At 41.7% G+C, this 21,819-nt stretch overlaps 5 protein-coding genes across 6 annotated transcripts; 1 reads left to right on the top strand and 4 right to left on the bottom strand.

Moving 5' to 3' along the window:
• Positions 1-216: 216 nt before the first annotated feature.
• Positions 217-6,746, bottom strand: LOC128298924 (double-strand-break repair protein rad21 homolog). The gene is made up of 6 exons (XM_053034739.1): positions 5,688-6,746; positions 5,326-5,613; positions 3,556-3,709; positions 2,070-3,484; positions 1,818-1,982; positions 217-1,717 (listed from the first exon to the last, which is right to left on the bottom strand). Exons 1-6 carry the CDS (start codon positions 5,943-5,945, stop codon positions 1,592-1,594), a joined length of 2,406 nt encoding a protein of 801 aa, XP_052890699.1. The 5' UTR covers positions 5,946-6,746; the 3' UTR covers positions 217-1,591.
• Positions 6,747-6,915: 169 nt separating this feature from the next.
• LOC128298935 (ras-related protein Rab-11A) lies at positions 6,916-13,193 on the bottom strand. Of its 2 annotated transcripts, none has more exons than XM_053034749.1 (5): positions 13,119-13,193; positions 11,607-11,774; positions 10,103-10,224; positions 9,690-10,038; positions 6,916-9,586 (listed from the first exon to the last, which is right to left on the bottom strand). In XM_053034749.1, exons 2-5 carry the CDS (start codon positions 11,644-11,646, stop codon positions 9,450-9,452), a joined length of 648 nt encoding a protein of 215 aa, XP_052890709.1. In that variant the 5' UTR covers positions 11,647-11,774; positions 13,119-13,193; the 3' UTR covers positions 6,916-9,449. The 2 variants fall into 2 exon arrangements, with proteins under 2 accessions (XP_052890709.1, XP_052890710.1); XM_053034750.1 differs by lacking the exon at positions 13,119-13,193 and adding an exon at positions 12,794-12,963.
• A 520-nt stretch (positions 13,194-13,713) lies between these two features.
• On the bottom strand, positions 13,714-16,088 carry LOC128298927 (nucleoporin Ndc1). Its single transcript, XM_053034742.1, is given in 3 exon segments — positions 13,714-15,884; positions 15,980-16,052; positions 16,054-16,088. Coding segments are annotated over 3 exon segments (1,851 nt in total). The 3' UTR covers positions 13,714-14,141.
• Positions 16,089-16,377: 289 nt separating this feature from the next.
• LOC128298923 (WD repeat-containing protein 36) lies at positions 16,378-19,387 on the top strand. The gene is made up of 2 exons (XM_053034738.1): positions 16,378-17,543; positions 17,670-19,387. The coding sequence occupies exons 1-2, from the start codon at positions 16,439-16,441 to the stop codon at positions 19,340-19,342; spliced, it is 2,778 nt and encodes a 925-aa protein (XP_052890698.1). The 5' UTR covers positions 16,378-16,438; the 3' UTR covers positions 19,343-19,387.
• Positions 19,366-21,020, bottom strand: LOC128298931 (protein Peter pan). The gene is made up of 2 exons (XM_053034745.1): positions 20,259-21,020; positions 19,366-20,190 (listed from the first exon to the last, which is right to left on the bottom strand). Exons 1-2 carry the CDS (start codon positions 20,963-20,965, stop codon positions 19,407-19,409), a joined length of 1,491 nt encoding a protein of 496 aa, XP_052890705.1. The 5' UTR covers positions 20,966-21,020; the 3' UTR covers positions 19,366-19,406.
• Between the last annotated feature and the right edge of the window lie 799 nt (positions 21,021-21,819).

Here is a 21,819-nt window from a genome sequence, read left to right as displayed (position 1 = left end):
CACGTGTGCTAGCGATCCGGGAGTAGTAATGACGTGGTTTGTGTCCAAGCATGCAAAACTATTCACTTCTACACCGGCCATCTCTCTGTACCTCACCAAACCTTTACACACCGTTTACATCAACCGATGTACAGAATACTTCCGCAGTATCGACGCACAGTTTTAACTTTCTTTCGCTTCGCATAAATGTGACACGCTTGTATTTCATATCAGGTGTCCTTTATTTATCAACTTTTTGTTATTTTCTTTTGTCCGACGCATCGATTTGTTCTTGCTGTGGATGTTGGGTGGCATTCTAGAATGCTACACAACATTCTATGCAATCTATCCACACCCGCGTTCACGGTCCTAACGTTTGGTTTTTTTTGTTCCTCAATATTCCTTCTCTACTTCTATTTGTGGTACATCATATACTGGGCATTTATACAATCTTTGCTACATACAGATCAGCAGATTTGTTCAGCATAATTCTTGAAACAATTTATCAAAACCTCTATACATTGTTTTACAGTACATAAGCAGGAATTGTTTTGTTCGCGTTGGATGCATCCCAATATTACGGCATAAGTAAAGGATGCGGCCGACACAAACCGAACTTTACCCCCCGAACTGTTTATGCCTAAAACAGAATAGTTACACAAAAACAGAAATCAATCGTTACATTTAAGCGGGTTTTGTGTACAGACGAACATTACCGATCAATTTGTTGAATACCAACATGTTTACAGGCAAACAAACAACGGGTTAGGATGCAATGTATTCTATCATCTTACCATATCGATAGTGAAATTTTCTGATTCACCATTTATAACCATGAGATCAGAATGATGAAAAAGAACGGATACTATACAAAATGAGTCAGAACATTTAGCTCTTCCCGCAGTTAAATACATCTATCCTCATTTTGTTCGTTTCCATCTGTCACAATTAATTACACACACATATGTTCATTAAAAATTACAATAAAATAAAATTTACTACGTCTTTTGTGACAATACAACAAAGGAATCCTGCAGATACTCCTGCCCCGCTGCTCACAATCTAGACTCAGGTCACATTCCTTCTCTTTACTACCCATTCCTTTGACGGCTTTCAATACGGGGTGCGTAATCTTAGATGGCTAGACCGCAGTGAAACGTCTAAAAAAATATATACTCTACTATTAAAACTGACAAACACTTTGCTCTTAACATAAACCGTACGATCTAAAGAAATAAAATAAATTCAACAATTGTATCCTGCTTCCTAACTCTGATTGAATGTGTCCGCCACCAGGGCTAAGGAAGCACGCGCCTCTAAGAAATTAACCAAACATCCTGGATTCAGATAGCGTAATGATAGACACTTGCTGGTGAACTACACATATTCCATTATACACTACGCATTATATCTTCAACACTGTGTGCTAATTACAGGTTGACTTTTATCAACAAGGATGTAAATGCGATCCTAGGTACACTGTACTTTGTTGCCCTGACGATGGACCCATTCTTCCCCCCCATTTGCACACTGTATAAAATTTGCTTTACAACCGTAAACCGGTGCGGTAGTCACCGGAGAAACAACACATAGATTATGCAACCCCTTCAGCTTACAGCTTCGGATTATCGAACATCGGGCCCCTCGTGACGACGATGTCGGCGTACGGTTGTTTCTGTGAGATTTCCAACGCCTTGAACTTTTTCAGCACCAGAAGCGAATAGAACTTTTGAGCAGCCTACAACAAACAATTCATCAGTGTTTATGTAGTAATAGTAAAATTATGCATGGATTAGATACCGCCGAAATCATACATATACGTCGTCGACGGAACTCACCTGTTTCTTATTATTTCGATGCGTCATTTCGGAGAGCATCATATGATCGGCCTTCAATAATCGAGACTTCACTGAGAGGAACATTTGTGCTGCTCGTTTGTTTAGTACACGCTCCTCAAACTGTTCGATCGTTTCGTCGACTTGCTGCTCCTCATTAGGATGCGTCTATTGGAAGTGAAAGAGGGAAACACGATTATGTAAAATGGTTCTTTGCACGAATGCTATTGCACGTTTTGAAATATCTCTACTTACTGCACCGACCGAAGACGGGAACTCATAGTCCCCATTCCAATCGTTGGCTATTTCTTCCGACGTATTGCCATCGAATCCCATATTTGAAAATCCTTCCATTCCCGGTTCATTAAGGATGGACGAAACTTGATCGGCGGGCAGGTTTGGAATTTGATCAATATTTTCCAGCGAAGCATGATGGGGCGTCATACCACCGTGATCTAATCCGTGTGGAGTCATGCCGCCGCCGAGATCACCATGCTGTAATCCCGCCGGTGTAAGACCACCGTGATGCAGATCGCTCGGGGTAAGTCCCCCGTGAGAAAGTCCCACCGGCGTCAGCTCACCACCATGACCCAGACCTGCTGGTGTCAAACCACCGTGATCAAGCTGTCCCGGAGTCATCGGAATAGTTGGTAGCCCTGGAGTAGGCGGCATTAGATGACTCTGATGGTTTGGACTGGCCAACTGACTCAGACCCGGGGTCGCAGGAGGTGGCATGAACGAGGATGAATCCACTCCCAATCCATCCTCCCGCATTTCTATCGATGCCGGGGTCGGAGGTGCCATCTCACCAGCACCATTACGCATCTGATCATTGGCCGATTGTTCCAAATAACCGAGCGTTGATGCCGCCTCGGGCTGTTGTTTCCGCTTTCGACCGCGCTTTGCTGGTACAACCGGGACTGGAGATTCCGCACGTTCCACCGGTATCTCCACACCAAGAACGTCCAACGGAGCCAATATCGCAAAGTCTTCGATACCAATCGATCGAGAGGTAAGGTGACGTTGATAATTTTTGAACAAGCATCGTGCGGGAATGTCACGCGAGGGAAGGGCAAACAGTTTTTCGACACCGCCGGTTTCTTTCCAATACATTAACCGCTTCGTAGGCGGAGCCAAATCCAATGTCGTTACAATATCAGATGTGTTGGCGAGTTGGCTCTTCATCTCTTCCCCCGATATGTTCTTCACCTCATCAACAATCAACTTTCGTTTCCGCTTCGATTTTGTTGTTCCTTTCAAGGCTGTCGCATCGACTGGCGCTAGAGCAAAGCTCTCTTCCTCGTTGTTTAGTAGCGTTGTTTGATCCGGATGCCCATCATTACAGCCCATGCCTTCTTCACCATCATCACGATTATTGACAATAGGCAGACCGGTTTCTGGATGCAATTGTTGGCCCTGTGAACTGGCCGTATCCTTACTCGTACCGGGCTGTGGTTCACCGTCTAACAATGCGTTGTTCGTTATGGGTGAAGGAGGCCGAGAATTGTCTGTGCTTGGTGCTGGTGACGGTGCACCACCCATGTCGAAATGATCATCATCGTCGTCATCCGAATCATCTCGCCGCTGAGTAACGGCAATAGGAAGTTCCGGTTCTGGAGCAAGCGGAGCATCTGCGAATATATCTCCTTCGAACAAACCAGCAGCAGGCTCTGTAAATAAAAAGAACTTGTTAATTTAAAAATCGTCATGAATCCAGACCTACATATTCAACGACACTTACGACCACCAAAATCCTCATCCCCAAAGTTATCATCGTCTCCATGCGGATGGTGGGGATCGATGGAATCTAAGAGAGATCGAGAAGTACCTGGCAGCGGTTCCTTATCCTGTTCTAAATCTGGAGGACGTGTTACGGTGTCTGTAAACAGATCATCCTAGAAAAAGAAAAGCAAATCATTCTCGTTAGTTGTTTTATTATTGTTTTACACAATGTATTCGAACATTATCCTTACATCAGTTTTGAACATGGAAACATAGCAGTGCATCATACAAAATGCTAATAATAAATCTACATCACACGGCTTAGGATTAAATATCACTGGTATACAAGATGACATAAACTATACAAAACCCTTCCTTAATTGTTAGCACCATCATCAGGACATATTAATTCATATCTATTAATGGTAAGCAACAGCAAATCTAATCGAAAGATAATTGTAACTTACAAACAAACCATTCAGTGTAGCGACCAAGAACGTGAAAATAGAATCGATTGTAAAACTCACCGTAATTCAGATATTTTCACATGAAAACATATTTTTAAATAAAATTGTAAATAAAATTATTCAAAAACTTAAATTGACAATAGTAATAATTAACTTAAACAAAAAACCTGAAACACGATCAGAGCTGTGCAACCACACAAGTAAAACCATGAGAGAAATTATTACCTAAACTTTAACAACTTTGAAACGAAAATCTTTGCAAATCGATTCGATATTGGCTTGTTATATTTTGCGATGTTTAACTACTTTATGTATCGCGTTACTTTGGCTCATCTTTTACGACAGTATACCGTTGCATCAGCTTCGAACAAGTTACGACTTACTTACTAGATAATCGTTCCAGCGGCCCTCAGTACCATTTTGCGAGGCAGTGGTTGAACCGCCACAACCACCAGCACCAATCTGAGAACCATGCGAAGGAGACTCGGGCGGGCTTGAATGCATTTCATGTTGCCCGGCATCGACCGTCTCGGTTGATTCCGGGCCAATGCACTGCCTGTGCCTTCGTCGATCCTGTTGCTCATCCTGGTGTGCACCGTTCGGTTCGGGGGTCTGGTAAGCATGCCACCGGAATAGCAAAGAAAACACGAAAAATGCGTTTGTGTGGGTCGCATTGTGCTTTCACAAGCCGAAGAAGGTGGTGAGCAGTTTTTACTGTACCGCACATTTCTGACCGTTATTCATTGAGCGGTGTGCCAAAATTCAACAGAACAAAAATAATAATATACGCCAAAATGCATCCGGGAAATTAGGATTCAACGCAGCAAATGAAAACAAATAATTACCATTATATTAGCTTAATTCTTGTTTACGTTAATAGTTATCATGTCGATCATCAACCCATGACGCATGAACGGTTTGTAGCATTGTTACCAAGACAAGGCAAGATATATTATTACCAAGCCAAGCATAGATTTCATTTTCAATTTGCAAGCATCTAAATACAAAGCCAAACCCTCAACCAAAGCTAGCCTATTGATGAAAAACTTACTCTTCATTATTATCCATAACATTGGGAATAATGTTGACGCATTTAGCCTACTTGATCATAATATATGCCCTTTAGAACAAAATGTACATTATATACCTGAATCTACAAGCTTGCAGCAATTTCATTACAAAAATAAACGTGGTTAATTTAGAGAACAAAACTGAATGCACCCGAAAAGGTTGTATTGTTAATATCCCTATTTTTGCCGTTTTATACTTTACTATGACCGTAACCTATACAACACGTTGAATTAAACTTGAAGTTAACCTACCTCCATCTGATCGTCCATACGATCGCGAACCATGTCGGGTGTATCATCAAAGCCCATATCACCAAAACCATCATCGTGTATGTTTAATGGAAGAGTGCCATAATCTTCGCGCATCGTAATCTCATCTGCACGGGATTGATTAATGGAGAAATGTGCTTCGATGTCAACGTCATTCAACTCCGGCAGAGGTGTATCGAAATCGTGAAACACTTCTGGCAGCGTAATCGCGTTCACAGCTGCTTCCCGATGCTCTTCCGGCAAATCCACCATTCCTGGACGGAAAGCCATCTAGAACGAAACGTGTCGTTAGTACTGTATCAGGAGTTTCCAAGATTAAATGACCTAAGTTTAGCTTCACCAACCTTTATCTTCACGAACGCTTCATTGCAATCGGCAAGCAGATATTTGGCTTTCCGGGCGTAGATGCGCACTACTCCCAACAGTAGATGGCCGGAAGTACGCAGCGCCAACTTCACCTTCGGCTGCATGATACCGTCCACGCTCTGCTCAATGTTTGTTTCAAAAACGTGTGCCTTCGTGATCTTCTTGTCCCAATGCGCCGCTAACCAAATCCGGGCCAATGGGCCCTTCTTGGCTAGCACGATATGTGCGTAAAACATGATGCTTATTTGATGACCGCAGTGCCGCCACTAACACTGTACTGTCGATGTTTAATGATGTTCTACAGGCACCGTTCGAATTCTGCCAGAGCTTAACAACGTATTATGCGGAATGAAATGAGTTTTTAACTTCACCGACCACATCGGTCCTTTCGGGCGGGAAACACCTTCAAGGAGGTAAGTAAACAAACTAGTACGCCAGCAAACAACCACCAGACAACTATCGACTACAGAGGTTGTTTTCGTTTTTGCCTCAATAAGATGACATTTAACAATGTCGTGCGCGAGGCGCATACACAACGGGACCTCTTCAGACGGCGATTTTCCTTCACGCACACCTCTACAGCTTTCATAAGCGACACGAAGCCGTTACACAGCAAACACCACACACACACTACTGTCCGTTGATGTATCGCACAAAAAAACCGCAGCTTCGAAGCATCCAGCAACTTTCCTTAGCGGCGATGACGCCTCTTATTAATCACTTATTTTAGCACACTATCGTCTGCAGGACACCACATTCTACGCGTATTCAGCACATCGTGTAAGTACTTCGCCAAAATTGAAAACTTTTCTAGATCATCGAACACTTTCTTGCGGATACACCTTAATTAGGCCAATTGGCGCCTCCGTGCTGGGTACTAGCCGATGTATGAATTATTCCGAACCATACGCAATTTTCTTCATCCAAATAACACATCCCAGTTCTACTGTACCACCTAAAGAACCGTTTTAATTCTTATTTTTACGATTTATTCGAATATTACAGAACGATTTTCGATTTTTCTTAAGCACACAACACCCACGGCAAACATTTCTTCGTCAGCAAGCCATCAACATTTTTCTCCCCCGCGATACTAGCGCCGCAGTGGAGAAAACCGTTTTGTAGTCACGCACACATCTTCATCACGCGTTATGCTTTCAACGCGTCAATATTACAGATGGCGTTCGAACAAAGAGCATAGATGGGAAGTGAACATTGTGCGGGTTTAAAACATATTTTATTTTACTATTTATTTATTCAACTGAAGCAAGTTGGACTCAACGAATGATGGAACTATCCGATTTTATCAGACAGATTTTACATTTTCCTTACTATGGAATATGCATGACTAAAACAAGTGACGTAACTTCTGCGGACACCAGTAATATCATAACTTCTTTAATTATCATTTCAAACTCGATGAGCATTAAACATAATAAAGTATAATGTTTTTTCGTAAGATGATTCTTCTGTTTTCTGCACTATAGCTACAATGATTTTCGGGTTTTTGCTGTTAAACGATGTCAATGGCAAAATAAATCGCCCACCGAGACCAACTACTTCGTATATCTATCTATTCCTTTTACTTACTTACATCCATTACCCCGTGTGCAGTGGCTGTATTCGTTGCTAGACGTCTCATGCTGATCTCCTTTTGGAGTGCATAACAATATTTCCGCTCATTACTGTCTCCACTATGTGCGAACAGATAAAGATTGTATTTCATTTTGCTCAAATTTGGTGGATTATAATTCAATGTTATATTCCTTTCTATGCAGACATTTACAAACGGGTGCATTAAAATTGTATAATCGTTTGTGATGTGTTTGCTTCTACCATTTGCAAGCTATTTAAATTCTATTTCTCTTCATTGTTTTACAATTCGGATTCAATTGCACTGGCTGGGCTACATACGTTTTTCTTTAAATAATTTATGAAATTTTACTGTTCATTGATGCCCGTATTATTACGCATGGTGATAACTCTAATTGATTCTATTGTTTTACTTCGAATCCTTGCACACCCGCCAGCACTCTACTTACCAATATGTAGATATATTACGAATTACAACTTCCTTAAGGTTTTAGGCATCAATCAGGGAAAGTATTATAGAACGGAAAGCAACAATAAATTGCGACATTGAACAATATCACAATATGCTCACGCTTCTTCAATTTCATCCGTTATTCCATCCTCTTTATTTTGAACTTTGAATGAAAACAAAACATTATCTAGTGATATTTCCCTTACATTAAAACACATCTTTTACTTATTTGTTTTGATTTTTCAAGCCATCACACAACAAAGCTTCCTCATTTTGCCATCAACTATGTACCGCACATTTGCCGCCAATTGTTATTCTTTTCAGGACTGAATTTTCACTATCGATTGTGATCGTTGGTGCACATGAAAAGCGTAGAGATGTACATTGTACGATAAGCCGCTTAACGAAGCCGCGAGTTATGTCCGATGTTTATAACATCAATAACAAACCACCTATCAGCAAAGGTTGTTGAAAAAAACAACGCTTCGAAACAATATACTGGAACATCTTTCGTTAATGCTGAATAGAGCACGATTCTACCTCTCCAATTTCGTAGTAGACACTCGCCCAGATTCAATTTGCTGAAGGGAGTTATGAAATGGTTTCCTTTCTGGTGGAAGCACCACTGCTGAATTTCCTCTGGGCATGAAAGGGACTGACACTCACTCACTAGAGTTATTATATAATGTTATATATTTCCCGGTGTTCTATTGAAATATGTATTTGATTCCCTTATACATGATCTACATGATTTTATACAATTGATCAATATTTTAGGAAAACATTTCTCTATTGTTATTTCGTGTTCATTTCCATAATTTATCTCTTTTGTTTGTTGCAAAAGAGAGATATTAAAAATCATCACTAGCATATTCTCTTTTTGTTCTTATTACAAAACCGCTCCAAAGTGCGCAAGCGGATTTTCACCATTCATGCTATTTGAAATGTGTAAAACACCCTTGAGTGCAACAGTAAATAAATTGTCCACCGTGGTTTGGCATAGCTCTACAATTCACATCGTCGCATCTATGGAATAAAAAGCACTAGAGGTTGTTTACTCTTCGACAAAAGCTCCAAATTCAAAGACAATTAAACTTTTTGTGTTTTCTAAAGAAAAAAAAAAGATTAAGTAGAACAAAGCAAACGCACAAAAATTATTTCCTTTTTTTCCGTATTGCTGCAATAAGAAATCATCGCTATAAAATGCTCTAAAGTGTAATACACTTTCATTTTGCACCGTTTTTGCAAAGGAAGGGGAATGCTTCAGGATATTTGCCGTCTGACATCCAAACAAAATGCTTCAGATTAGAAGCATTCCACCAGCATTATAATTACCATCAAATGTGGATGGCTCCTTTTCCCGGATATTGGTGGTAGTGTCCAACATGAAGCGATCATCTTTTGAAATAACGTCATTACGCATGGTGCCGACCATTGTTACCCTCCTTGTAGTGGCGTTCGTGGTGGTGGTGGTGGTGGTAGTAGTAGTAGTTGTGGTAGTAGTAATAGTTTCATTTGGAGCAATATTGTATTTAATTTTAGCTTTTTCTGTAATATTAGATGCAGTAACCGTGTTGGCGGTAGCAGTAGTAGTGCTTGCAGTACTATCTGTAGTTGTAGTAGTAATAGTAGTGCTGGATGATGTTATTACTGAATACACAGCATCATGAACGGACGTCTCTTCTGCTTGCGGCGGTCACTGGCAGCATTGTTTTCGCACGGAATCAGTCGTCGGATTGGTCGGCTTCACGTCGATGTTTTCCAAGTTCGGTCTAATCACACTGCCTTCTGGTGGATCCCGAATTTGCTTTTGCGATACAATTCGGTAGATCTCTGTTTGCATAAACCGAACAAATGCGAAAATTTTGTCAATTACACGCTGTAGCAGCTAAAAGAAAAAAAAACTAGCCCTAACCATAAGAGACGGATAGTTTACCTGTGAGTATATTTTGGAATGCTGTTTCGACATTGGTTGAGTCCAATGCCGACGTTTCAATGAAGCTGAGTCCGTTGCGCTCTGCGAAACCCTTCGCTTCATCCGTGGGTACGGCACGGAGATGCCGTAAATCACTCTTGTTTCCGACGAGCATGATGACGATATTCTGGTCAGCATGATCGCGTAGCTCTCGCAGCCATCGTTCAACATTCTCATAGGTCAAATGCTTCGCAATATCGTACACGAGCAAAGCACCTACTGCACCGCGATAGTACGCCGAAGTTATCGCACGATAGCGCTCCTGTCCAGCAGTATCCCATATCTGGGCTTTAATGGTTTTACCGTCCACCTATGTAATATCGTACAATTATTTTACCAAATTCTTCCAACAATTAGGGCCACATCAACTTTACCTCTATACTTCTCGTAGCAAATTCCACACCTATTGTTGATTTAGATTCAAGATTAAACTCATTCCTAGTGAATCTCGATAACAGGTTACTTTTTCCGACACCCGAGTCTCCAATCAACACAACTGTGAACAGAAAATAACATATTACACATTATTATTAAGCGAAACAAAATCTTAATAGGACTATTACTGCCACTAAGACAATTTAGTAAAATGAATTCGATTTTATAATATATGACATGAATATTATCCATAATCATAAACCGATGTGTGTTGAGTAATGCTTTTTCCAATTTAGTCAATTTTCCTGCCAATTATAAGAAAAGTGAACATTTTGCCAAAAAGAATACAATAACAAAGTTTAATGTGCAGCAAGTTCTAGCTTCAGAGTATTAGGAGCGGGCCTTAGATAAATTTGGTAGCGTCAACAATCTTTACACGACAGGACCGAGACAAAATCTTATCTATATCCTATCCTCGTGGCTAGCACTGACTATCCGGCAAGTTGATACGGTCTGGCCGTTCTAACGTAAAATAAGTTCTCGCTATTATACAGCTGATACTTGTTGGAAAATTACAAGTTTTTGATAAAAAAAATCATCTAGAAGTTCAATTTATAATTGGTCGGTGTTTGGGGAAATGTTTAACTGTTAATGTTGATGTCAAATATTAATTCTACATATTGTAATACAATATAGGTATAACCAATACGTTGCCGAATATTTTCCACAGTTACACTCATGTTTTACTTTATCACTGTCACATACTTCGCCACAATTTCGGGCGTGTGAACATTTTTTTGTTTTACATTTTGCGTCATTCCACGTAAACGCCCCTTTTCAATTCCTCTGGCTACACTTGCTGTTATTACTGATGACATAGTCTGTTATCGAACCATGCAGGCAGGAGAGGGTGAATCATCATGATTCATCCACGTTTACTGAATGACTGAAACGACAGCCTAACATAAACCATCATAACGCAAAGTAGAACCATTTAGCATTTGTGAACATTCATTCATTTCGGTTTTCATTTCACCCGAATTAACCAAATTAAACAAGACAGAGCCCTTATTGACCTTGATCACATTAGTCCATTGGTTGGTCTAATGTCAATTTTACACATTGCCTTCAATAAGATCCGTTGATAAGCAGCGTAAAAGAGAAAACACATCAACACACTGTCCTCGGAACTCGTTCAGACGTTTGGCTTCAGATTATCACTTCAAATCGATGCAAACACTGTACGCCTTTGTCTTCATCGTAAAGACCAAGATGCCAAAGGCGCGAGGTTTTATTGAACGTAGTTTGCAATGCGTGTACCGACGAAAATAAGGTCACAGAACGCGCATATAAAGGCGCGGAATTCCGGAACACATCTTTAGTGAAAATTTTCAATACTAACTTCGGTCTAATGACAAACTAACTAACTACTAATATGCGATAACTCTATGCTCTATCTATGAGTACGAATGTATGAATGTTTTCTAGCGTGTATTATCTTACCTTTGAATAAATAATCATATTCATCATCACGATTGCCCATTCTGCTGGTGTGGTATAGACGGTCTTCACTGTGTTTGGGTAATTTCTAGTATAAGCACTGCTTTCCCACAGAGCTCAAGTGTGCCGTATGATTTCGGCCTGCCTCGTTATTGCTTTAATTGCGTCTTCCTGTCAACGAGTAAGTTGATCAAAATTAGAATAAGAATTGCATCGTGACTGGAAAATAAAACTGTTTACAAGGTGTAAGCCTAACAACGGTCCAAATGTAAACCCAACAGTAAACCAACAAAAGTTGACCTCGAAAGGAACGAAGTATGGAATGAAGAAAACCAAACCAAAAAGATTAATAACAAAGCCCTGCGGGTATACGTTGGAAGAGCTGCTGCATCTCCTTGCACATGCACCACCACTGCACAGACGACAGATCGATCCCTGTGCTACACACACCCATGAACAAACACTTCCTCCAGGAACTTTGTTTTTGTTCATCTACGATTCCACAAAAGTGTCCAGGAACTTTCGATATTTCTCTCTCACACGGTATGCATGTCACACGTAGGCTCACATCTACACTCTCACATTCAGCTAATCATACCGATCCCATATCATTTTCATACGGCACAAATCCCTTTACACCCACTTTGCAAGGTGTTTTATACATTTGTTTAAAAGAACCCTTTTTAATGATACTGTATACAACTGCGCATAATAGTTAATACACAAAGCAGGTTACACATTTAATACAGCTTGCCTCAAGCGAGTCCAACAATTATATCTTCTTTCACATGGATCTCGATTCGTCACTGGTTCCACGCAGACGAAATTTCTTCCGTTCCTTTTTGTTCCGATCTATTACTACGTGGGGTAATGGTACCACTATTTTTTTTGTTTCGTGTCGCAAAAAATCTACCGTGGCAAATGCACCAGTAGTGGACGTGGAGTAGCAGTTGTCTATTGGGTAATAGGAAACTTTCGCCCTCACAGCCTCGAGCAGGGAACAGATACGAACAGTTTTATCTTGTACCACACACTGGAAAGACTCGACTTCGTCCGGCCATTGATAATACGCTCATATACTGCCTATTTGACGCCATCAATCTTCTCCAGCAGGGACAAAGATCGAATCAAACGTAAGATTATGAACTGCTTCTTTACCCATTGGTTGCTACGTTAAAAGCCGCGTCTACCTTTGTGATTTGCTCAGATTTGCGAATAACCAGCCTAGTTCGTTTTATCGTTACTCGCTTTTGTTGAGAGAAATTTTCACGAAATCGTTTGGGAACATCATTCACAGCACTGACGGAAAGAATACGGTCATCAAAAAACAAAATGTCTGCCCCTTTAAGCAGAGGCCACCTCAGGCAACGAAATGAGAAGAACAGGCAGGCAATGCGGTTCACCGAGCGAATTTCTACACACGCAGCACAACTGCGCGTAGTTTTACTTGAACTTTAACACGTCCACGATACAGTTCAACGGAATAATTTATCGTTAATTTGCTCTGAATATTACCGATTTTTGCGTACGACGTATCGTTTTCTCCTCCCGCAAAATTTCGTAGTGTTGGGCACTCTCGTTCCGATCTTTGTGTTTAGAAATGTCCAGGTCGCACAATTCATGACGCATATTGACACTTCGTCGTTGACATATGGATTATCATGTTTTCCAACACATTGATCGAACAATTATGTTGATTTAATTCATAGTTAATTACACGTACTCCTAGACCTTTTCTACAATATCTCTGTGTATGGATAAAGTCCAATTTAATGAATAAAAGCCCATCGCTTCATGGTTATCGAAACTCTGAACGATTTGATATCCCAAGCGAAGTATAAAATTGGCATACACTGTAAACTGAAAAGGGGTAGGAAAATCGAGTGTTTCTGTTTGGTGCAAGAGCATGGAGCAATCCCCTTTGCGAATCAAATTTCAAAATAAAATCATTCAACGGCCCAACGTATTACGAGTATTTTGATGAATCGCGTGTAAATCTTGGAGGGACTCATATTATTCAGAATATTTATTTTACAACCAAATCCACAAACTTCCAGTAGTAATCGAATGTAATAGAAGTATCATTTTCAAGACTTTCTGAATTTTGGGTATCATAATTTAGTCAATCTCCTCCTATGATCCTTGATAATGACATTTAAGAAGTTCTGGCGTGTTCTTTTTTACTTTTTTTATTGGCCTGGTCTTCGACAATACTTCAACTTGCAATTAAATGGTTAATAATTAATATGTATAGTATGATTCGAAAGTGTGCTTAAGTTTGGCCTTTGATTTGCCATTGAAAATATAATTTGTCTCTTCCCGAAAGCTGCCTACTCTTAAATTATAGCTTTACAAAGTTTGCATAACTTTGAACCTTGTATTTCCAACAAAAAACAGGTTTTACAATTCAATCCGGGATTTCCTACAAATGATTCACGGCATGTTGTCGATTGTATTTCACAAAACCATAGTTTAACAAAAGTAAATGATGTTACACCTCCCACACACCCAGAACTTTAAAACTACTACTAAACTTGTTCAAACTTCACGGAAGTTCACGAAAGCTTGTAGCGCCTTTACATCTTCTGGTTCGATTACAAGATGCTTAATGTACGGTCCGAATGCTGTCGTAAATCTGTACAGACTTTTCTTTACAGCACCTTTCAGGGCGATATAGTTCCGATCGACTTTCTTGACATCCAAATTGATGGAACCGATTTTATCGATAACCTTTTTCAGTTCCAACAACGTATGAACGATGCATGGTAAATCGTTTTGCAAGACACCGTACGTGTCCTCGGCAAGAGAACGGCTGGCAATAGCTACCAAGCTCTGCGTTACTTTCACTATCAATTGGGATTGAATGGAGAGCAGATAGTAGCTTTTAGCTGATTTAGATTCTACGAACAGGAAATCATATCCAGGTATACGCTTTACCGTCATGGCTAACGAGATGACTTGATCTACTGCCTTGCCGTGAGATTTTGCATGATGTTCCGAAGTTCCGTTTGGGGCGGACAACGTTGGTGTTGATAAGCTGCGAATGCCAAAGTTTTGGTTGTACTGCTTTTTCATAAAGTTCTCTTTGTCCATTGATGCCGTTGGGCGCAGAACTCCTCCCATCAAAACCATCGGTGGTGCAGGTTTCGGTTCGATTCCGTCAATCGAGTAATTCAGCTCCTGCGTAAAATCTCCAATCAACTTCATGCAAACTTCGTATACCCTTCGCCAATTATTGGGATGACCTCCAGGCACTGTCAACGCGAACAATTGTTTACGTCGGATGCTGTCCTGTGCTTCGGCTATAGCACACAGATCTTCAGCTGCAAGTTGTTGTACAATAGGAATTTGCTTATAGGCCAATCCGTCCGCGAGGAGAGGTTCTTCATTTGTTTGGAAAATGCTTGTCTCAAGGCTGAAGTTTTGGGGTTCGGTTAGAAAAATGCGAAACAGTACGTGCATCAGATGTATGTTGCTCAGAATAAGGGCAGAAAACAACCAGGTGTACACTAACAGCCGAATATCCATCACAACATTGCAGAAACTGTACAAAGTAGAGTCACAGTAGAGTTTTACCCCTCCAAGCGAAGCCAGTTTTTGTCTAAATAGACAGGAAAATGTATAGTAGAAGCTCATGTATATAAACATGCCCACGACAGACTTTCGCATCGATTTCGTCAAAACACTGCTCAGATTGTTCCAATATTGCGCCACTTTTGGTAGAAGAATGATCGGGAAATCCACTGCACCCGGGTTTGGTTGCTCCTTAACAAAGTAATAACTTCCACTGAACACTCCACTCATTAGCAGATAAACGAAGCGGTCGTTCAGAAACTCAGTCTCATCTTGCTCGGAAGTCAAAAACAATACCCGATAATCGTCTCGCAGGAATCGTGTGTACAGCCAAGCGGTCAAGCACCCGATGGTTCCGTTTGTGAGTAAAAGGACCGACCGTTGTATGAAGTCACGATATAATTTGAGAAAATACGTGGAATGGTACCGTGATTCTAACAGGCAGGTTTTAGCCAACACTATTCCATGTACAGACACGGCTACCGCCAGCGGAACGGAAGCAATCCAGGGATAGAACGAGACAAGCAGGCGAACTGTTCCGATGATCCAGCTTATGGGGTGCAGGATGCTGAAGTTGATAAACAGCAGAAAGATCATCACTAGCAAATATTGTTGCAGTAGGCTGTAGCATATCGACAGGATAAAACGCTCTGTGCAAATTTTACGAAACGCCAAATCTTTCGAACCGACCGGATCCATTCCCGGCATCTGTTGCACACAACAATAAAGGGGAAAATGTTTTAGTAAAGCTTCACATTGCACCCATGGTAAATCGGTAGCTGCAGCTTGCTCTTTTTGTTTACCTGTAGTTCGTAATTGCAGAATAAATGACGAAAAATAACGACTCCAGAATTTACTTGTTTAACGCCGGGAAAACAACAAAGGGCGCGCGGATTGAAAGTTCGCTTGCATCGAGTTCGATCGATAGGCCAAACGTGTGACATTGACAGCAAAATATCCACGGCTGAAATGAAGGCACTAGTTTCGGTGTAACTTTAAAGCTATCATAGAGAGGCTATATAGATGTGGACCTTACGGAGGGTAGCTGCAATTTTTTTTTACATTATCGTTGTAAAATTAGCGTTTATACTGCGTATACGTTTCCAATAAAATACCATTTCGAATAGTGAAACCGACCACTGTGACCTAGTGCTTGTTCGACTGACAGTTACGCTGTTTTGATTCCTCGTGCACGTGCTGGCGTTCCGCGGCTGATGTTTACGGTCCGTGTGTGCTTTATTTAAAATAATTAAACTACAAAAATGAACAGTAGCCATCTATTTCAACCAAATCGAGCCCTTGGCTACGTAAGCAACCATATTCCACCCAACGTGCGTTTCATTGATCAGAGACGTGAGAACGTCGTTATTACTTGCGTAGGCCGTTCGTTTCACGTATACGGGTGTAATAGCTTCCGATTGATACGCACCGGTCGAATCCATCCAGCGGACATCACTGCAATAGCGGCGGATGGCTTCCTAACGTATGTTGCTGCCGGCAATCTGATCTACGGATGGCGGTCGAGTGTGGAACTGCGAAAGGTATATCGTGGACATGAGAAGCCCGTACGTTTGTTATTACCCTTCGCAAAGCATCTCATTTCTATCGATGAGGGCAGCCTCCTGAAGATATGGATTGTGGCAACGCAAGAGCTATATCTGGAAATCCCGTTCGCAAAAGACGAGTTCGAAATATCGGCTATCGTACATCCGGCATCATACAAAAATAAAATTCTGCTCGGCAGCACCCAGGGTGGATTGCAGTTGTGGAACTTGAAATCATGCAAGCTGGTACACACGTTTGCTGGGTTCGACAGTAAAGTGTTGCAATTGGAACAAGCTCCCGCGATTGATGTTATAGCCGTTGGACTACATAGTGGGAAGATCGTATTGCTAAATATTCAGTACGAAGAGGTTGTAATCGAAGTACATCAGGATTGGGGACCAGTGACTGCGATAAGCTTTCGGACGGATGGTACCTCCATCATGGCCACTGCCAGCTCGAACGGGCAGGTTGTGTTTTGGGATTTAGAAGAAAAGACTATCTTGTCGACCCTAATGGCACACGATGATTCCGTTACCGGACTTCAATTTCTACCAAACGAACCATTGTTGGTTACGAGTTCCCCGGATAATTCCTTGAAAATGTGGATATTTGATCTGTCTGATGGCGGGGCCCGTTTATTGCGTTTTCGAGAAGGACATGCTGCTCCTCCTACTTGCATCCGTTATCATGGCGCATCAGGCCGAAATATAGTATCATCGGGGGAAGATTCTTCTCTGAGAATTTTCAGTACTGTAACTGAGACTTTAAACTGCAGCATGGGAAAGGCAAGCTATAACCGGAAGGCTTCTAAAAAGCAAAAGAGTGAGTATTTCCATTTGCATAATTTGTTTTCTTTACAGATAGATTGTTGGTAATTATGCTTTCTAATTACCTTAAGCAATATCAAATACAGTGTAGCTTTCATGCATCTCCATTGTTTCTTTGCAGAAAAATCCACAGAAGATCCTTTCCGCATGCCACCGATTAACTACTTCACGACGGAAGTAACGCGTGATAAAGAGTGGGATAGCATAGCAGCGCTTCATCAGGGATTGGTTCAGGTGACCACGTGGTCATACGATAAACGGCGCATGGGTGATCTTCATCTCGTTCCGGAAGCCTTTCAGAACAAACAGCACAATAAGGATATCACCATAATGGCCAGCTGTCTGTGTTTAAGTCACTGTGGAAACTTTGTCACTATCGGGTATTCGAGCGGGCATGTAGAACGCTTTAACATTCAAAGTGGCATTCATCGTGCTAGCTACGGTTCCCCGAGCGCACACAAAGACTACATCCGTGGCCTATCGAGTGATAACTTAAATCAGATCATCGTTTCCGGTGCAGCGGATGGACAACTAAAGTTTTGGAACTTTAAACAACCAAACTCGACGGTTATAAAAACCCCAATTGATACGATCGATTTAAGCGAACCGATAACGTTGATACGTACGCATCGTGAAAGTGCCATCGCTTGTGTCGCTCTGGATGATTTCTCTGTAGTATTAGTGGATTTGGATTCGCGTGTAGTTGTGCGTCGCTTCGAGGGACACCGTGGTACCGTCATAGATGCTTGTTTCTCTCCCGACAGTCGCTGGCTAATTACGACAGCCCAGGATTGCGTCGTAAAGGTATGGGATATACCTTCATCCTATCTAATTGACCATTTTAGCGTATCGCACATGTGCACTTCGCTCACTATGTCACCAACAGGTGATTTCCTTGCAACAGCTCACGTAGACTACCGTGGTATAAATCTGTGGGCAAACAAGAGCCTCTTTACGAACGTTACTCTGCGTGGTTTGAATCCAGATTCCGAGGCTCCTTTGTTAGATCTACCAACTACGATATGCGATGAGCAACAGAATGGGACAGGACTCCTGTCGGCTAGCCCGAAGCGTATGGAGACCGAAGAGCTGGAGGATGCATTCGAAGAAATCAATCTCGAGTACACCTCCCCACCCCAGCTATCTAGTGAGTTGATCACCATGTCCAAGGTGGCTATTTCTCGGTGGCAAAATTTGCTGAATTTGGACATCATCAAAAAACGTAACCGACCCCGGCAAGCTTTGAAAAAGCCGAAGTCTGCCCCGTTCTTCCTGCCGACTGTTGCCGGTCTTGATTTCGAATTCGATTTGCAAGCTGAGATGGGAGATAAATCGTCTGCGGTGGGTGGCGCATTTGGTGAAGGAGAATCACGCATTATCGACACAAAACAGGTAGATCACCTAACTCCCTTCGGAAAGCTGTTGAATGCAACGGTCAAAACGGAAGAGTACGATAAAGCGATCGACTATCTAATGAAGCTCGGTCCTTCGATGATTGACCATGAAATACGCAATTTAACTCCGTTTAATAGTGGCAGCGGAAGTCTTCCGGTGATGGGCGCTTTCATGCGTATGGTTATCTACATGTTCGACCAGCGGAAGGAATTTGAGCTGGCGCAAAGCTATCTCAGTCTATTTCTAAAGCTGCATGGTCGAGCGGTGGTGGAAAACGAACAGCTCAGCCAACTGTTACCGGCGATCGAGGAAGCACAGAAAACGGGATGGTCACTGTTGGAAAATAAACTGCTCTACGGCTTAGGTGTGGTGAGTAATTTGCGAAATTACAGCGGTTAGACAATAATAAAACAATGCACTTTACCTAAAGAGAACGCAGGTAACATGGATTTATTATTGATTATTACTTTCGTTTGGAATTTTTTTTCCCACCGGTCTTATTCGGCCCGCGTTTCGTATTCTTTCCACTAGTATTATATTTTGATTTACCTCTAAAATCATCTTTCGTGCCTTTTCTACCGAATTTTCCTTTGCCCTTCATATCTTTTCCTTCGTTGTTCCTGCGTTTGCTATCCTGCCTAGCCATCCGATCATCTTCCTCGTACTGTTTGCGTTTATCCAGGCGTGGCTTCTTCGGCTTGAGCGAATAATTTGATCCCTTTGGAATGAAAGGTCGCTTTCGATTGCCGCTACCAGCCGATTCGAACAACTCTTCATCCGGATTGTCGCCGATCTCCTTACGATAGTATTCACGATCATCTTCATCCGATACATCGCCCACGGCTTCCTCAGCGTCCTTCAGCAATTTTTTGTCCTCCTCTGTAATTTCGCCACCCTTCGGCGCCTGTTTCGAAGTCTTGGCACGGTGCTGCTCCTTATCTTTTTCCTTCTTTTGCAAATTTTCTTCCTGCTTATGTTTACGTTGCTCCTTCAGCCTGCGCTGTTGCGCTCGCTTCTTCCGAATGGCCTCCACTTCAATAGCATCTTTTTCGATGTAATCGTGGTAGAGCACCTCACCCGTCATAAGATCGTCCTCTATCTTCATCAATCGCATCGTGATGCGTGGTCCAATTTCGTGCAGACGTAATGATGATTGATTTTCGGCCAAATTGCCCCACTTTAGATTCTGTGCCAGAACTACGTGCGCCTCTTCATCATCCAGTTCCGACTCGGATAGAAGATGTCCTCTGTAAAATGAAAGGTCATGAGCTCATTAATCGATTACACTGCTGCGAAGTGTATACGCGGAATTTACTTCTCCACAAAATCAGCTATATCCTCAAATCGCCCCAAGTTGGGTATGTTGCGCGTAACCAGCTTCTTGACGCCTCTGTTCAAGTTTACCGGCACCACTGTGATTGAATAATGCCGTAGATCAATCAATTTGCTCACCGGATTGTATGACAGCAACACGCAGCGTTTCAGCGTTGAAAGTTTTATCTTGGACAGATTAATTGGTGGAAACATGTTTTGGAACGTGCTCGCCATTAGCTTCAAGTGTTTCCCTTCTCCGCTAAAGCTGTTTAAAATGACCAACGGTGGCGTTTTAAAGCATTCTTCGTCCACAAACTGCTTGCGCGTATTGCTAATAACGTCCTTTGCCAACGTGTACTGGTGCACCTTAAATGTGAGCGTTGGGCCCTTCGGCATGCGTATAATTTTTAGCGATAGCGTTTGCGACGACAACGAAAATACGCACATGTGCGAAACGTGAAAGAATCCGGAAAGATGAACAAAATCTTTCACCTTGTTGATGCGTCGCTCGCGTAGGTTCGCTGCAGTGAAAGGTTCCATCATGCGACGGAAATCGCGAGACAATCGTACAATCGACGCACATCGTTCTCCTCGTCGTATAACGAATGTGTGAGGAGCATTCTTAATCGCAGCCGGCTCATCTTCGACCGGTGCTTCCACCTTTGGACGGTTTCGTTTGTACTGTGGCTTTCGGCTTTTCTTTTTCATTTCAGCGCTGATTCCCTGGTCACTTGCTAGTCACACAACAGCTCCCGGCCCAAACACGTGCGAAATGTTTTGGATGGGCTCGTTTGACAACGCACTAAGGTGCTCATTGGTCATGAGAAATGACGTTTGAATGACACTTTTCGTGGCAAAAGAAAAAGACACAGTCCAAATTTCCGAGAGTTTTGTAAAAATTAAATATGTTGTGGACTACCGTGGTATGCACTTTACTACTTTCTCAATAAATGTATCATCATAATGTACAAACTGCTGTGGGAAATAAATGAAATTATAACATATTTACAACAAAAACCCAGTTTGGTTTTTTTATTTCCTTTGGTTGTTGTCTTTGCTAATATGGCGGTATTAATTATACCAAATCCTTGCCGAAGCGCGCGGTTTTCGTTCGTTGGCACTGTCCTTTCCTATTTTCTACGTGGCATATAAGTTTTTCTTTAAAAATTATTGCATTTATCTTTAAACTGGAAATGAAAATTGCTGTTTAAAACTATTGAAACTTTTAAACCAACTGCAGTGCACAGGCAGTCCCCGACGAAAAGCCGGGCTATTCCCGCTATATTAGCGTTACTCGAGAACTGCCTGTACATGCATGGTTGCTTCGAACGGTAGAAGAAATATGTTTTTATTTTTTTATATTCTCATCAACTGTCATAGCTCCACGTTTTATCATTTCTATTCTTTTGTGTGCTACAATAAAAGTAACTTTCATAATATCCGCTTTTTGTCTAAAAAGGATGTGAACATTTCATTGAACTCGATTCTGAAAGATTCAGTCCCTCCAATTCCTATAAAGGAAGAGAACATTTAACATGCCTTTGTTTGACTAGTTCACTACA

This window comes from Anopheles moucheti, chromosome 2 (genome assembly GCF_943734755.1).
Source record: "Anopheles moucheti chromosome 2, idAnoMoucSN_F20_07, whole genome shotgun sequence".
In the NCBI taxonomy this organism is placed as follows: Eukaryota; Metazoa; Arthropoda; class Insecta; order Diptera; family Culicidae; genus Anopheles; species Anopheles moucheti.
This window is presented reverse-complemented; position numbering and strand designations above follow the sequence as displayed.

Excerpts from the sequence above, each read along its gene's own strand:
- LOC128298924 (XM_053034739.1), bottom strand. The coding sequence starts at position 5,945 with ATGTTTTACGCACATATCGTGCTAGCCAAGAAGGGCCCATTGGCCCGG. Across the intron at positions 3,485-3,555 it reads GGATGAGGATTTTGGTGGTC|AGCCTGCTGCTGGTTTGTTC; the intron begins GTAAGTGTCGTT and ends TTTTATTTACAG. Across the intron at positions 1,983-2,069 it reads TCCCGTCTTCGGTCGGTGCA|ACGCATCCTAATGAGGAGCA; the intron begins GTAAGTAGAGAT and ends CACTTCCAATAG.
- LOC128298935 (XM_053034749.1), bottom strand. The coding sequence starts at position 11,646 with ATGGGCAATCGTGATGATGAATATGATTATTTATTCAAAG. Across the intron at positions 10,225-11,606 it reads ATATGATTATTTATTCAAAG|TTGTGTTGATTGGAGACTCG; the intron begins GTAAGATAATAC and ends TTCTGTTCACAG. Across the intron at positions 10,039-10,102 it reads TTGCTACGAGAAGTATAGAG|GTGGACGGTAAAACCATTAA; the intron begins GTAAAGTTGATG and ends GATATTACATAG.
- LOC128298923 (XM_053034738.1), top strand. The coding sequence starts at position 16,439 with ATGAACAGTAGCCATCTATTTCAACCAAATCGAGCCCTTGGCTACGTA. Across the intron at positions 17,544-17,669 it reads GGCTTCTAAAAAGCAAAAGA|AAAAATCCACAGAAGATCCT; the intron begins GTGAGTATTTCC and ends GTTTCTTTGCAG.
- LOC128298931 (XM_053034745.1), bottom strand. The coding sequence starts at position 20,965 with ATGAAAAAGAAAAGCCGAAAGCCACAGTACAAACGAAACCGTCCAAAG. Across the intron at positions 20,191-20,258 it reads ATAGCTGATTTTGTGGAGAA|AGGACATCTTCTATCCGAGT; the intron begins GTAAATTCCGCG and ends TTCATTTTACAG.